A 14,290-nucleotide genomic window follows, 5' to 3' on the forward strand; every position below is an offset into this window, starting at 1 on the left:
TAATAAAGTCTAGCTGTAATAGCCTTTCCACAATACTCATATGCAGTATTGCATATAGCATGAAGAAATTTGGGAGGGGCTATTACAATGTCTGCAGAAAAGTTTGGTGTTGGTCTTACAGCTTTAAGTTGTTGGAAAGGCCTTAAGTGTCTTATAATGGAAAACCTTCTGCATATTATACTTTGCTCCCAGGATGCAGCACATTGGAGAACAAGCAGGAAATACAGCTAAGCAGCACTACAGTAAATCAAACAGCCAGCCCAGTGTCAGTCTTCAAGCACTCATGCTAGCCTTTGCAGAGCCACTGAAGGGTTTCAGCAGCATCTTCAAGGGAGCAGGGTTGCTGGCAGGCTGCAACACAAGCAACCAGTCTCGGGCACCACAGCCCACCTCTTGAGCCTCTCCTGAAAGCCAGGTGGGGCAGCATGCTTCCTGAACACACCGCAATGTTGTTTTACAAGTCAACAGTGGGTTAGCATTTTGCTACACCATTTGATTACACCCATGCTGTGCTTCCTACTATCCAGAGTAATTGGCTTTTTTCCCCCAGGGCACACAAGCTCTTCCAATATTCCAGATAACAGAAACAGTTTCCCTTAACAAGGGCAAACTGTCTTTGCCCTTTTAAATGGTGCTCTTCCTTGCTTCCTGACTTCCATATCTCCCATAGTTGTAACATGTACCAGGTATGTTAACTTTTACACCTCGTCATCCAAAACTGTGTGTGTCATGCACCGAGCATGTGTTACCAGCTACTAACAGCATCATCATCTGCTGCATCTAATACTGCCTGTTAGGAACTCAGCAGACCACTGCTAGCAAAGGACCTACCTCTCTGAACCAGCTCACATGCACCCCAGGGTTGGACTGTTTGTTTGTTTGTTGGAGGGGTTTGCTTTTATGTACCTGCTTCTTACAACGTCACTTTTCAAGAACCTCTCTGCCTACGCACGTGGTTTTAATGAGTACTGAACAGGAGAAGCAGGAGGGAGGATTTATACCAGGAACCTCTTAAACTAGGACACAAAATATTAAATAAACACTTTATGTAAGAACTCAACTGCAGTGCTCAAAGTCATGAGACTTCTCCTTAAAAGGCACATGAACAAGGTCAAGGACTTCACTACACAGGCCCAGCTATTCAAGCATTATTTACGAGAAAGTCTAACTTCGATAGAAGCAGTCAAACTTACAAGGAATACCTGCAACTGTATCAGTGGTAAAGAACTTAGAAGTTTTGAATATTCCTTGGATGAAGATGGTATCATTCACCTCATGAACTACGGAGCCAGGACACGAAATGAACTTTTTCTGTGTAGCCATGTATCATACCGTAGCATCCGCTGGCACCCTTAGTACAGAGACGATCCATAAAGTTAGCTTGAGGTAAGTAATACAGAAATAGTTTGTACTTGCTAATAACTTTGAAAAACATCTTTTACTCAGCATAGCAGGGGTATATTGGCAGAAATAAAATTTGGCCATCAACCAAGCCAAGATCCATGTACAAAAAGAGACAAAGGCTCTATCTATGGCTAGATCTAGATGATGGTTTTTAGGACTGTTTTATCAACTGACTCTAAATAATGCAACAACAACCCTACTCTGAACGAAGAACAATAACAATCAGGACAGCTACAGTATATAAGTATATAAGACTTCAGAAAAGTTCAGTTTAGCTAAACTTACTCTGTTACATCAGTAGTAAGTATGTTAGGGCCACCTTACAATACAAAAAAATGCATTCAGCGTAAACAAACCTGATAGTATTCTTGGTCTAGAAATCTGGAAATGCAGCTACTCAGTAATCTGCACAAACAGATACATAGCTGAACTCCTTTTATTGATGAAATTAAAATACTCAAGTTTTTCATTTACTCACTAGCACTCGAGATTTTGTTTGTGCATGAGGCCAAAGATTTTCCCAAATAAATCTTATAAATAAATTGCACTAAAAGGAAGCCACAGTGTCTTCCTCCCACATTTCCTAGAAACAGTACATCAGTACACTGCTAAGTGGCATCAGCCTACCGAAGTTCAGTCATTTCTTCTTCTACATTTTGTTATATTAAATGTTTGGAATATTAAACAATAACTTAATTTTAACAAGTACACATGCTTTTCATTTAAATTATAAGCTGTTTTCTCTTCAGCACATACAGTTACCGTGTCTGGGAGATAACAAAAGACAAAATTGATTATAGGGTCAATTGAAGTTCCATGAATTTTTACAGCAACAGGAATAACATATGATGAAAAAGGCCCAAAACCTAATATTCTATTTAAATTTTTCTACACGATGAGGGTCAAAAACCAGTTTAAAACGCATATTTAGCAAACGTCTTGAAAATATCCTACTTGTATCAGTCTCCTCATAGTTTAAAAGAAGAGCTTTGTTTTCATCAAAACATCAAGAGATGAGAGAGGCAGCCTAGAAACACTGAGAAGACAGGATGCAAGAAGGGGAAAAGGGACTGATGAAGCATCAGTCAAAAAGAGACAGGCTTTGTACAATGTTGATTACGAATTTGATCTATGTACTGCATCAAATAAAACATAAGGATTCTTGAGTTATTTCTCTCATTTAGATCTCTAATGACAACCCAGACTATTAATCTTTATATTGTTTCCACAATCTGCTGGAATTATATGATATAGTCCACTGATATTTATTTTGGTTTATTCTGAAATTAGCAGAAGAAATAAATCCCAAAGAATTGAAAGAACACGGACAGTAATATCCTCATCCAAGATTCTACCACCCTTCACTAGATTAATATTACCAGATGGAGCAAAAAGTTTATAACCAGCTGCAACTGCTGCCACTAAAAGTCACTGGTTGCTCTCTTATCTCTTTCAGAAAAGTATTAAATGCAATTTCAAGAACTAACTAACCAGAAAAATTTACAAGAAACAAAATACTCCAAATGAGTTAATTACTTCGGTTCTGATAAGAAGTTTCAATGTAAAAAACAAGGTTTTTTTACAAAAGCAAGGAAGCCAAACTTAGACTTGCTTCTAGAAAACTAGGCACAAGGGTGTCTCTGGCACCCTTGTTAAAACACACAATAAGCTCAGTAAAAATCACATTACCAAAACCTAGTAGAGCTCTGGGATCATTTGTTGGTTGGTTGTTTTGCCATTGCTAAAAAGGAAGATTCTGCAGAAAGGAGTGAAAACAAGGCAATGGTGAAAACAAGGCAAAAAGAATACAGTAACCTCAGACGTTTTTACTACTGTATCTGTGTCTGAAGATGCTAAAAGCCTTAATCTACTAGAAATATAATCAACAACTGGGTCACTTTTTAAAATAACCTAAGATACATGGGGTTAAAAAGAGCTTAGTATTACTAAGTTTTATCAAATGGTATTGTGATATGGATTGAACCAAACTGTGGATGTTAAGAAGTCTGGCAGAGATGGCACACCAGGCTACAGGAGCCTTCAGTCTGACCTGGCACGATCATTATCGCTGTTGAACTTATCTGGTTATTTTATCTCAGGTCTCTAATACAAGTCCATTTATCCACCAACTGTGTCCCGACAATTGTTTGTCATTGTCCTTCTGTCAGAGGTTACCACTCCCAAGACTCAGTGGCAGGACAGAACATGGACACACACGGACACTTCCCTGATGCGACACCAGGCAGCTGGGTTTGCGCTCACCTTCATCAACTGTCTAAACCATCAGATTCTGCACATCAGTGACTGAATCCTACCTACATGCTGCTACTGTAGCAAACGCTTCTGCTACAAAAGCAGAAACCAAAGTCTGAGGGCACAGGGACATCTTAAACTGCCACAGTTTTGCACTAGGTGACCATGTATCACTGTTACCTAAATCCCTGCCTCTACTAGAGTCTGTCAGTGCACCAGTACCAGCCAAGTCTTATTATGAAAAGTTACTTTAGGTCAACATGCGAGTTCAGTGGGAGCATACGTTTTAGCAGTTTCCCAGAAGAAAAAAAATAAAAAAAGGAAAAACATTTACTTTTTCCATAATGGCATCTTCTCTAGATTTTTCTCCTAGTATAAATATGTTTCTTATGGCTACAATTTTCTACTCATCCTTCTGATGGACCTATATTGGAAAAACTTTTAAATACTGACTGTGACTTTCTACCCATTCAGCCAAACAAATATATTTTTTACCCCACCTTCTTTCTCATAGAATTATACACAGACATATGCCATTAAAAGGTCATTCTACAGTACCTATTACTTTGGGGGGGTGGGTGGGTGTGAAATGTAAAAAAAATCAGGAGCTGCAAATTAAGTACAGTGTTATCAGATCCATCTGTAAAAATAATCCTCTCATTTGGATGCCTCAAACAGAATACAGCTACAACTAATACCCCTTCTTAAATGCCAGGATTATTCCTCCCTAGACAGAGGGTGCTTTCATGCTCAGATTTGGATTTTGTGTGAAGCAGGGAGTTAGTCAGCGAAGTTTTTACTATCGTTTGTCCCAGCGTGCTCTGAAGCCTGTAGTGCCAAAGTCCTCACTGCAGCCAGTTCCGTTCTTCCCCGCCGTTTCTAATCGTGGCAGATTCTTTATTCTGTACGCAAGCTCAGGAGCAACCCTCAATGCCTGTGAAGTTCGCTCAGGTAGCACTGGGATAGGAAGTGATTTACATTTGCTGTATGTAAAAATAAAGTTAAACAGAGCAAGAAACGTATTCACCCTTGAATCTGTCTTCCCAATAAAGCAGTTTAAACGATAACATTCTTTACATTCTGCACATTAAAAAGCAGTTCTTTCTCTGCTCTGATATATATCTATATATTTATACGCACACGGAGCTGGGACAGCCGTGCCGGGAGAGCACCGCTCCGCCCAGGCACAGCCCCTCGCCGCCGGCCGGACCAGGCAGCAAAGCCCGCGAAGCGAAGGCACCGCCGGGACCAGCGCAACGGCTTCTCCTGCGCCGCTACCGCCGGGCGCGGCTCCTCGCCCGCAGTCACGTAGCGGGAAACGCGGTAAAGCCCGAGTTTAAAAGTCAAGCCGAGGCCAGGCCGCATCGTCAGGAAACGGGGGAGCGAGGCCAGCGGCTCCCCCGGGGGAGCAGCGGCAGCACCGCACCCAGGCCGGGCGGCGGGAGCGGCCTCACATCACCCCCCCCCCCCCGCGGCGCCCGCGGAGGTCACGGCAGCACCCCCCGCCCCGGCACCGTGTCCCAGTCCCCGTCCCGTCCCCCGGCGGAGGGGGCCGGGCCACCCGTCGCGGGGGAGACGCTGACACACCCCTCACCGCCGCCCTCCCCCAGCTCCGTCCTTCTGAGGCTGCGATAGGGCCAGTACTCACAGAGCCCGTTGGAGCCGGTGCTGGTAAACATGGCGGCGGCCCGGCCCGGCCCGGCCCAGCCGCGGCGAGTGCCGCTGGCGGAACCCCCAGAGGCCGGGCAGACCCCGAGGAACAGCGGCGGACCGGGAACGGCGCGGCTAAGGCGGCCGCAATGGGCCAAACGCCGCCGTCAGCCGAGCAGCCAGCGCCCCCTACCGGGCCCGCCGGGCGGAGCGGGGGGGGGCGGGGGGGGGGAGCGGGATCGTCACCAGCTGAGCCCAGCGCTACACGAGGAAGCCTATACGAGCCCGTATAGATGGCATACATTCTGTTAATTAACCCGCAGTAAGGCTGGGGGTGGGGGGGGGAAGGTCCTGGTGGCCGGTCCTGTCAGAGGGCGCTCGCAGGCCCTGAGGTGCAGGGAAGGGCGTTTCAAAGCTCGGGTGTAGCTAGGCAGGGATAAAACGTAAGTTAGTTTATGTATATTATATATTATTACTTCTATCTTTAGAAATATGATTTAAATTTGAAATTTGGAGGTGCCTCGGGGGAAGCTTGACTCCTCGCACTTTGGAAAACTGTGACACCTGAGGCTCACCCTAATTTTCCAGAGTCCGCAAGGGAGGTACCTAGGAGCTGTGGGTAAGCTGTCATTACAGGTAATGGAGGCGTAGTCAATACGTTCAGTGGCTTTTCAGATGATCAAATGAAGGTGTCTACTTTAAGATAAAATTAATTGCTCCCTAGGCTCCACCGACTGCATTGAACTGATTCCCACTAGCTGTAATGGTAAGTTAGACACCAAGCTCTCTGCCAACATGGTAGATGCCTAATGCAAGGCGAGCCAAATTCCTGATTGCATTCAGATGTGGCATAATAAGGCTGAGGTTATTCAGGCACCAAATTTCAATGACATTTTCAAGTCATAGAATCATAGAGGCATTTAGGTTGGAAAACACCTTTAAGATCACCAAGTCCAATGTTAACCTAGCACTGCCAAGTCCAACCACTAAACCATGTCCCTAAGCACCACAGTTACACGTCTTTTAAATACCTCCAAGGACCGTGACTCAACCACTTCCCTGGGCTGACTGTTCCAATGATTGACAACCCTTTCAGTGAAGATATTTTTCCTAATATCCAACCTAAACCTCCCCTGGCACAACTTCAGGCCATTTCCTCTTGTCCTATCGCTTGTTACTTGGGAGAAGAGACTGACCCCCACCTGGCTACAACCTCCTTTCAGGTAGTTGTAGAGAGCAATAAGGTTTCCCCTCAGCCTCCTTTTCTTTCTCCAGGCTAAACAACCCCAGTTCCCTCAGCTGCTCCTCATCAGACTTGTTCTGTAGACCCTGCACCAGCTTCATTGCCCTTCTCTGGACACGCTCCAGCACCTCAGTGTCCTTCTCATAGGGAGAGGCCCAAAACCGAGCACAGTACTCGAAGTGCCAAGTAGAAATCAGAGTTTACTGAAATAAGTTATGCTAGGCATTTAAAAGCTGATGACGCTGTGCTCTGCGTCACCGATGTGAATGTCAGGAAGAAACAGGACAAAGTTTGTGCACTATGTGTTTGTGCACGCAACAGAACTAAGCACTTCAAAGTCACGTTTAGCATACCGTAGTGCAAGACTGAGAACAAATGTCACTCTGGAACTGAAAATGTGACTTGTCAGGTAAGTAACAATTTTAAACAGGCAACAAATCATAAAAACTTTTTAGGCCAGTCATAAATTTGTTATATTCCATAAAATATTCTTACATAACACCAAACATGAATATGCCTTTTAACAATTACATCTAAATACAACCATTAAATAGCACTTGTAAATGTGAAGATCCTAAATCTTTGTAAACAAAAATCTCTCAACACTGCCAAGGGGACATAAAAAGACCCTCTGCTTGGGTCCGCAAAAACTTATGCAAAGTTCAGCATATCGGTTCCCAGCACTAATTTCAGATTTCTGTTGCTCACTTGTCCTCTCTGTACAGGGCCTGCAGACAGGCAGGTAGGAATGGGCTTCAGAGTCAGCTCATGGTATGTCTAAACTGGCCAGAAGGAAGAACCAAAATGATGGTGCATTGAAAATCCTGACTGTATCCCAGGCTGAGGTTTGTTCCTCAGCAAAGAATCGAAATTGGATTCACAGCACGAAACCCATCGGGTATGTTTTGTCTTTGGCTACAGACAGCTGGCTTACTCTTTGCTGTTAAAGCACAGCTGGAGGAACTGATTTGCTACAGAAATTCTCCTTTCTTTCAAATGCAAATGGCTCTGGCTGCTGTATGTTACATCTGGGAACTTTGCCTTGGCAGTGTGCTGCTGAATGCGCATAACCGTATGTAAGTCACCAGCAACCCTCATTTCTAAGGCAAGGGAAGGTAAATAATGACGTGCAAAGCCTGCAAAGCTTGTAATAGTTCCAGCATGAAACCTCATTGGGAAAAGCGTGAGTGCCTCCTGAAGCTTTAGGGGTCTAATGAGGTACTCATGGATTAATTAATCACCATTTTGGACTTTTTTGATTAACCTCCACTTAAAGTAATTAAGCCCTTTTGTGGATCTGGCTTTCATATAGGTGAGGATAAAACCTGAAAACTTTTCCAGCGTTGCCTGTGCAATAGGCTTAGGATTGCTGTTTTAATGCTGAAGATAAAGCTTGCTTTTATTTCTTTTCACAATCACACAGAATAGAGTGACAGAATAATTAGTTTAGGGGTTTACAGTCCCGATAGCCAAGAACTCCTGTTCTGCTGTTTTATAAGCTCAGTTTTGAAGATTTCCCTAGATTGATGTCCTACAAGTTGATCATATTAGAGGGATACTTCGCTGCAATGTTGAGCGCTGGAATTGGATTAAAGTCAGAATTATTGAACATACTAGAGACTTATGCAGGTATTTTGCTGAAGAAGAATGTATTTGGGCAAATATTTAAGAACCATTTTGAAAGCAGCTCTGTGAACTTGTTATCACCGACAGATACAGCAAAACTGAATGAGTAGCAATAGTTGGCAAGCTTCTCCCAGCAATATACCAAAATACTTGCAGATCTGTTAATACTGCTGGGATACAGGGAGCTGGCTCTGAATTTATTTGCCATTATCTTATTTAAGTATATACAAAATTATTACTGAGTCTATGAAACATCTAATGATATCTTGTTTCAAAAAAGATTTATTAAGTCAATTTTTCTGGGATTAGATCAGATGAGATACACTATGTGTTTCTGCGAAACTACATGCCCTACGCTAATAATTATAGTTTCACATACTGATTGAACGGTAGAGGAAGTGTAGTTTTTGCCCTCAAATACAGGGCCAAGAGTTTTTTTTATCCCAACACCGTCAGCGTCAACTGGTAACTTGCCATAAGAATTATGCAAATGATTTGCATTATTGAAATATAGAGTCTTGTCCACTTTGGAGTTAAATGAAATCATCAGTCCTCATGCTTGCCTTGGAACATATCCCAGAATAGGAAAGCTAGCACTTATCTACTAATCTACTAATCTACTCTGAACAAGCTTAGAAGGCTTTGACACTGCTCAAATGTCAGCTTAAATATCTCCATTTGTTTATTACATCTAGTTAGTGGGGTCAATTTGTTATGTTCAAAATAAATTTATTTAAATTTCCTGCTCAAAAGAAAATCCCAGGAGACTGGAATTTATATTTCTAACTGTTTTCTAACATGGTTAGGTTGCTTTCTTCCCTGAACTGGCGATGTTTTTGAACCAACTCTTAATTACTAATTAATCTCTAACAGTCAGATGCTCCCCTGCCATACAGAATGAAAGATAGTGGCAGAGTAAAACAGGCTGGAAATGTAACACCTGGCTCGAGAATTTTCTGTCTTAACTCAGTGCAAGTTAATGATTCTGCAGGTTAATGGCAGGTAGTCTATGTCTCTGATGTCTGGGGATTCCGTGGCATTCATAGTAGCACCTGCAGCTATTACAATTACCTGAAATATTAGCAGATACTTGAAATGTTAAACTTAATGATTTCAGTAACTTCTCCTTACAGTTACAGAAGACTGTAAAGAAGAAAGCTGTGCACTGTACACGCCCTAGCAAGGAGACTTCTGTGGCAGTGCGGCTTGCTGATAGCAGCTTGCATGGGAACGGGAGGAAGGCAGAAGGCAGAGATTCACTGGGTTGAAATCAGACTGATTGGTCCTGTGCCTTTCCAAAATTAGAGAGTTTTCTCACTCCCTCACAAGTGAATAACGCTTTGTACTGCAGCAGACCTGCTGTCCTCTTAAACTGTAGTGGGTTCATTTTATTACACAGATTGTTATTTTTTTTACTATAGCTAGAAGATACAGAACATTTTCTAGGTTAGTTCGTTCCATGTAAAGCTGGTAGGCTTGCAGTTCATGTGAGGAGCAACGCAGTGGCTAAAGGAGGAACTTTTAGGCGTTTCTTAAGTCCTAAAGAAGTATACAAAGGAAGGCAATCTAGTGGAAAAAATGGCAAGAGTATTGGGGTTTATCTGGGGGTTTTTTTGCAATTGATTTTGCATCACACTTATAAAAAATGTAGAGAGTACTCAAAAGTTTTCCATTTCTTTTGGTTCTAGCTATTTCAATGAGATTATTTTGCAAAACTTTAAACACCGTGTTGAACCTGAGCTCCGTATCAATGTCTAGTAACATGAATATGTGGGTAACTATTGCCTCAATAACTCAAACATAATTCAAGCAGCACTATCTTTTTTTTCAGCTAGAACCTCAGAGTGGGAGGCGATCACAATGCAGAGTGTTTAAGAGCCACCATCAGCCACAAGCTCCCACTCTTTGCGTCTCTCACCTCCATCCCCAGCCAGGGCCTTTTCCTGCCTACTTTATTGTCGGGTGAGTCCCTCTCAGCCTTACTCACCTTCCAACAGCAGTCTCTATTCTGTCCCAACAAGCCATGAGAAACCTGCTGCATCTGCCACCTTCTTTCTGGATTCCCGCCTTGCCCCTCCAATGTGGGTGAAAGGAGGACAACGAACGGTGCAGCGCGTCTTGCAGAGGTGCATGGAGGAAGTGCAAGAGAAAAAGTGCTTGCCCGGACCTGTGGAGGCACCCTTGCTTTCTTCTTCGCATTGTATCTTTGTGGACTGAACACACAGCTTTACACAGAAAGTCTTAACCATCTCTTCCCTTTTAACAGCATGATCCTAAGCGCTGACACTGTGTGCGCCCAGATGTTGGCATCTCTGTGTTCAGGGGCAGTGCCAAGCACTTGATCAGCAACTTTGTCTCTAAATACTTGTAAAATGCCCTTAAAACTGCCGTCCTTAAATTCTCTGTCACAGGAGCCAGGCTATTCAATGAAGGCTGGAATCTGTGAAAAACAAGAACATATGGTAGCATAGCCAGGAACTAGATCCTAATGCAAACATATTAGGGAAACAAGATAGGCAAATTGATTCTGATGTTTCTTAATTGTTGATTTTGATCTCAGTTTTTATGTTTAATGTTCTATGTTCGTGTTCCATTTGTTGACTCAGGTGAGACCTCATTCTTGTGAGAATTAAAAATACACTGGTTCAGCTGCCCTTGCCTGAGCAGCTGTTACTGGATTCTAGATCGCTCATCTGAAGGGCGTTAATTTATTACAAGGTAAATTGCGAAACACCAGTAAGCATCAATAAAAGGAAGAGATTTAAGCATAGTGCTCAGAAGACCCAATTAAGGAATACATCAGGTGGGCAAAATATTATGTTTAGCATTGCATAATGCAACATACTTTGCATATCTGTACTCTTTTATGCATACTAGAGATGAAGCACAAGCCATCTATTTCAGACTGAATTTATGTCAGAGACAACCTTTGTGATCTGAGTGTATGCTAAATTACCCAGGATAACTGTCAGTGATGGCAAAAATCTTAAGCCTTTAAGATGCCGAAAACGAGTTGCATTGTTTCCTACAGGTATGGCTGTGCTGAAATTGCCTCTTCAGAAAATTAGATTTTAGAAGATATTTATAGGAGTATTCAAAGGATCTTTTTCTCCCTGATACCTGTCTATATTTCTCAGATATCTTCTTCCTCTTGCTTCACATCCATATAGTAGTCCTGTCTGTGTATCTCCACACAGTGCAAAGGTTATTAAATGCCTGTATTTACGCTCAGAGGCAAATCTGAGTTTAAGGGAATACGTGGCCACCCGCATCTTGATGTTATCAGGCCTGTAGCGTAACACTGCTAAGAGATCAAAAAAAACCCAAACAAACGATAAAGCTTTAATGAGTTCTTCTCCCGAAATGGCATTATCTTATTTGCATTTGATTTAAATTTGAGCATGAAGGAATAGTCTCGTCTTTTTTTCCCCAGCTCTAATTACCCATAGCAGAGGATGTTTGTGTTCATATAATTTTATTGAAACACAATGATCCCTCAGAAGAAACTGCAAAAAGTTAAAGGATGTTCACTCCAGAAATGTACTTGCAGGATATTTGCAATTGAAGTATGTACGCCTCCAGGAAATAAGCATTCCCGGAGTTTCTTTTTTCCTCTAAAAATGTTAGTAATGGCAAAGTTAGGTGACAAAAATCTATATGATACAAAAGTGTGAAATTTTGTCCAGCTGTGGCCTTTACATTGCCATCAGAAAACTGAACCACTTTTCATTATCAAAAAGAGGAACCATTGTTAAAAAAATCAGTGTGTCGATAAATCACATTTAAATACAATGGAGCTATTAGAAACACAAAAAATATGGATTATTACAATTATTCTTGATCCTATGCTGTACTTTTTTCCAGCGTGGGCCATTTTCTGTTTGCTGCTATAAGCACCATTACGCTAGGGAGATTTTAGTACTGAGGGTTAGATCTAGTCTGAAACTGAAATATAAAACTAATTCAATGCGAAAGCCAGCATTCTTACGGTTCCTTTAGCTCCCTTCTCTGCACATAGGAAGTAGTTCTTGTTTTTCTTGCTGAATGCAATTTAATATACTTCAATTTTTTAAAATTTATTTTTAAATACCTGGAGTACTTTATAAATTGGTGTTGGGGGCACTACAGAAATCCACATTCGTGGGGCCGGTTGTAGCAGAAATCACCACTGTAGCAACAAAATTTTTCCTGGCATGAAGATGATGTTCGGGACCTGCACTCAGCTGCCACTTTGGGTTCTTCCTCGCCTCACCCAGGCGGTGGGACAGTGCCATTTTTCTGGTCAGCCGGTACAACGGCGAGGGCAGTTTTCCACTGAGCTTCCAGGACAGACTTGACCGGGGTGTTAAACCAGAGAAACAAGCGCCGACATTTTGTGCCACTGTAATTTTCAAAATAAACCCCAAAACTCCTGGATGATGAAGCTTCCAGGGGATCTTTCCTCACTGCCTTCAGCCTGGACAGACCAGCCTGGGCTCCATGCCTCCGTGCTCTCGGGCAGCTTGATGGCTCCTCTCCAGCAAATGTGCCTGCACCCAGGGGAAATGAGACAGCAAGCGGGAATTCATTGGGAGAGGAGGAACTGGAAGCCTTATTTGAAGGGGTGTGTAAAACACAACGTTAATCTTTTCTATTGTTACACACACACACACGTGCTGAAGCTCTTGCCACAGACTCCTCTCGGGGCACGGCCAGCCAGCTGTGCCGGGCAGCTGGAGTCCAGCAACGTCCTACCTGCTCGTCTACTGATCTGGCAGTTGTGCTAAAGGTTGCGTTGAGGCCATTTTTGGTACTTAAGTCAAGAAATAATGATGGAATACTCAACCCGCTCATACTAAAACTCAAGTTTATCATTTTGTCCCTGCTGTAAACTAAGCTAGCAACCTTTCCAAGTAGGAGAAAAATAAACCAGCAAAGTCAATAAGCTCCTTTGTCCATACAAGACATGCATTTGCTGCAACATTTGTTCCTTAAGTGCGTATTTCGTCTCTGAGTATATATACTAGTGAGTATATATTTACAACACAAGTCATGTTGCACAGGTGACAAAATGTATTGGTACAAATATTGATTGGAATACTGGACAGGACGCTACTGTTGATTAATTTTATAAGTGAATGTTTATTGAGAAGAAAATATTTTCAGTCATTTTGCTATGGCTTTCATTCCAGGTTTCAGTGCGGTTAGTCCTTCCACAATAGCATGGTTGGGGTCTCAATAATCAATGGTTTGAACATATTATTCAGTCAATATGGGTGAGAACTGGTATGTTTGTACATACAGGAGAAGCAGCTTGCAAGCTGAATTCATCAGTGATCTTGCTGCCAACACGTACATTTGGGGGGCAAAAATTAAGCCTTGGTATCCTAGGCTGCATTTCAATGTCACACAAACCCCAGAATTTTGTTTACCTGTAGGTAAACTGTTTTCATCCAAAGGTCACTGTGTAAAAAGATAAGACATGATGTCCAGGAAAAGCACCGGTTTTGGGCGTACGTATCTGCATTTGATGCAATGCTTGAGATGTGTCAGTACATTATGCTGTAAAACAGGAAGGAAAAAAACGGCACCCGAAAAGAGCACGTCTGCACCAGATGTTTTCCGGCCTGACTCAAAGCACCTTGAATTCAACAGCAAGAGTCCTGTTGTGTTTTCAGCAGGGTTTGGCTCAGATGGGTGCACTTTAAACTTCCAAACCGCAGTCAGTACAGCAGTGAGCCGGGGCAGATGGAAAGTGCCCGTCACAGCCGGGATGATTCAGGGAACAGATGGTCTCTGCTGTGCTCCTGCTCTGTTTGTTTGTGGAGAAGGGAGCGGGAGGATGCAGAGCTAACGTGGACTGGGAGGCCGCCTTTGCTCTATGCGGATGGCGATGGCATGAGAGAAGATATTAAGGAGATAACAAGAACAGAGAGGAAGGGAGTGCTCTGAGGGGAAGGCTGGGTGGAATGTGCAGAATTAGCACGGGGTGGAGCAAGAGAGAGGGGAAAAAACAAAGGCACACTTGGGGTTAGGCGACTTGGCAGGTCTTAAACCAGCTACTGGCAGAGGAGGAATCCATAAAAAGCTCTGAGGAAGAGATGTGGCAAGGGGGATTGACAAGAAAGGTAAAGC

At 42.8% G+C, this 14,290-nt stretch overlaps 1 protein-coding gene and 1 long non-coding RNA gene across 5 annotated transcripts in view; one reads left to right on the forward strand and one right to left on the reverse strand.

Annotated features, from left to right (window-relative positions):
• UBAC2 (UBA domain containing 2) overlaps window positions 1–5,455 on the reverse strand; it is a 108,342-nt gene extending 102,887 nt beyond the window's left edge. For 2 of the 4 annotated variants that reach the window (XR_008577091.1, XM_054825322.1), the window contains exon 1: window positions 1,194–1,323. Coding sequence is in view for 3 of the 4 variants with exons in the window: in XM_054825322.1 (XP_054681297.1) it covers window positions 1,194–1,323 (130 nt within the window). In the remaining variant the exon portion in view is untranslated. Of the gene's footprint in view, window positions 1–1,193; window positions 1,324–5,305 lie in introns of those variants that run through there. The other 2 variants (XM_054825342.1, XM_054825331.1) reach the window with 2 other exon arrangements.
• Window positions 1,251–4,721, forward strand: LOC129206353 (uncharacterized). The gene is made up of 2 exons (XR_008577094.1): window positions 1,251–1,386; window positions 3,573–4,721. It is a non-coding gene; the product is annotated as an uncharacterized LOC129206353 (long non-coding RNA).
• Window positions 5,456–14,290: the final 8,835 nt, after the last annotated feature.

Source organism: Grus americana, chromosome 1, assembly GCF_028858705.1.
Source record: "Grus americana isolate bGruAme1 chromosome 1, bGruAme1.mat, whole genome shotgun sequence".
NCBI lineage: Eukaryota > Metazoa > Chordata > Aves > Gruiformes > Gruidae > Grus > Grus americana.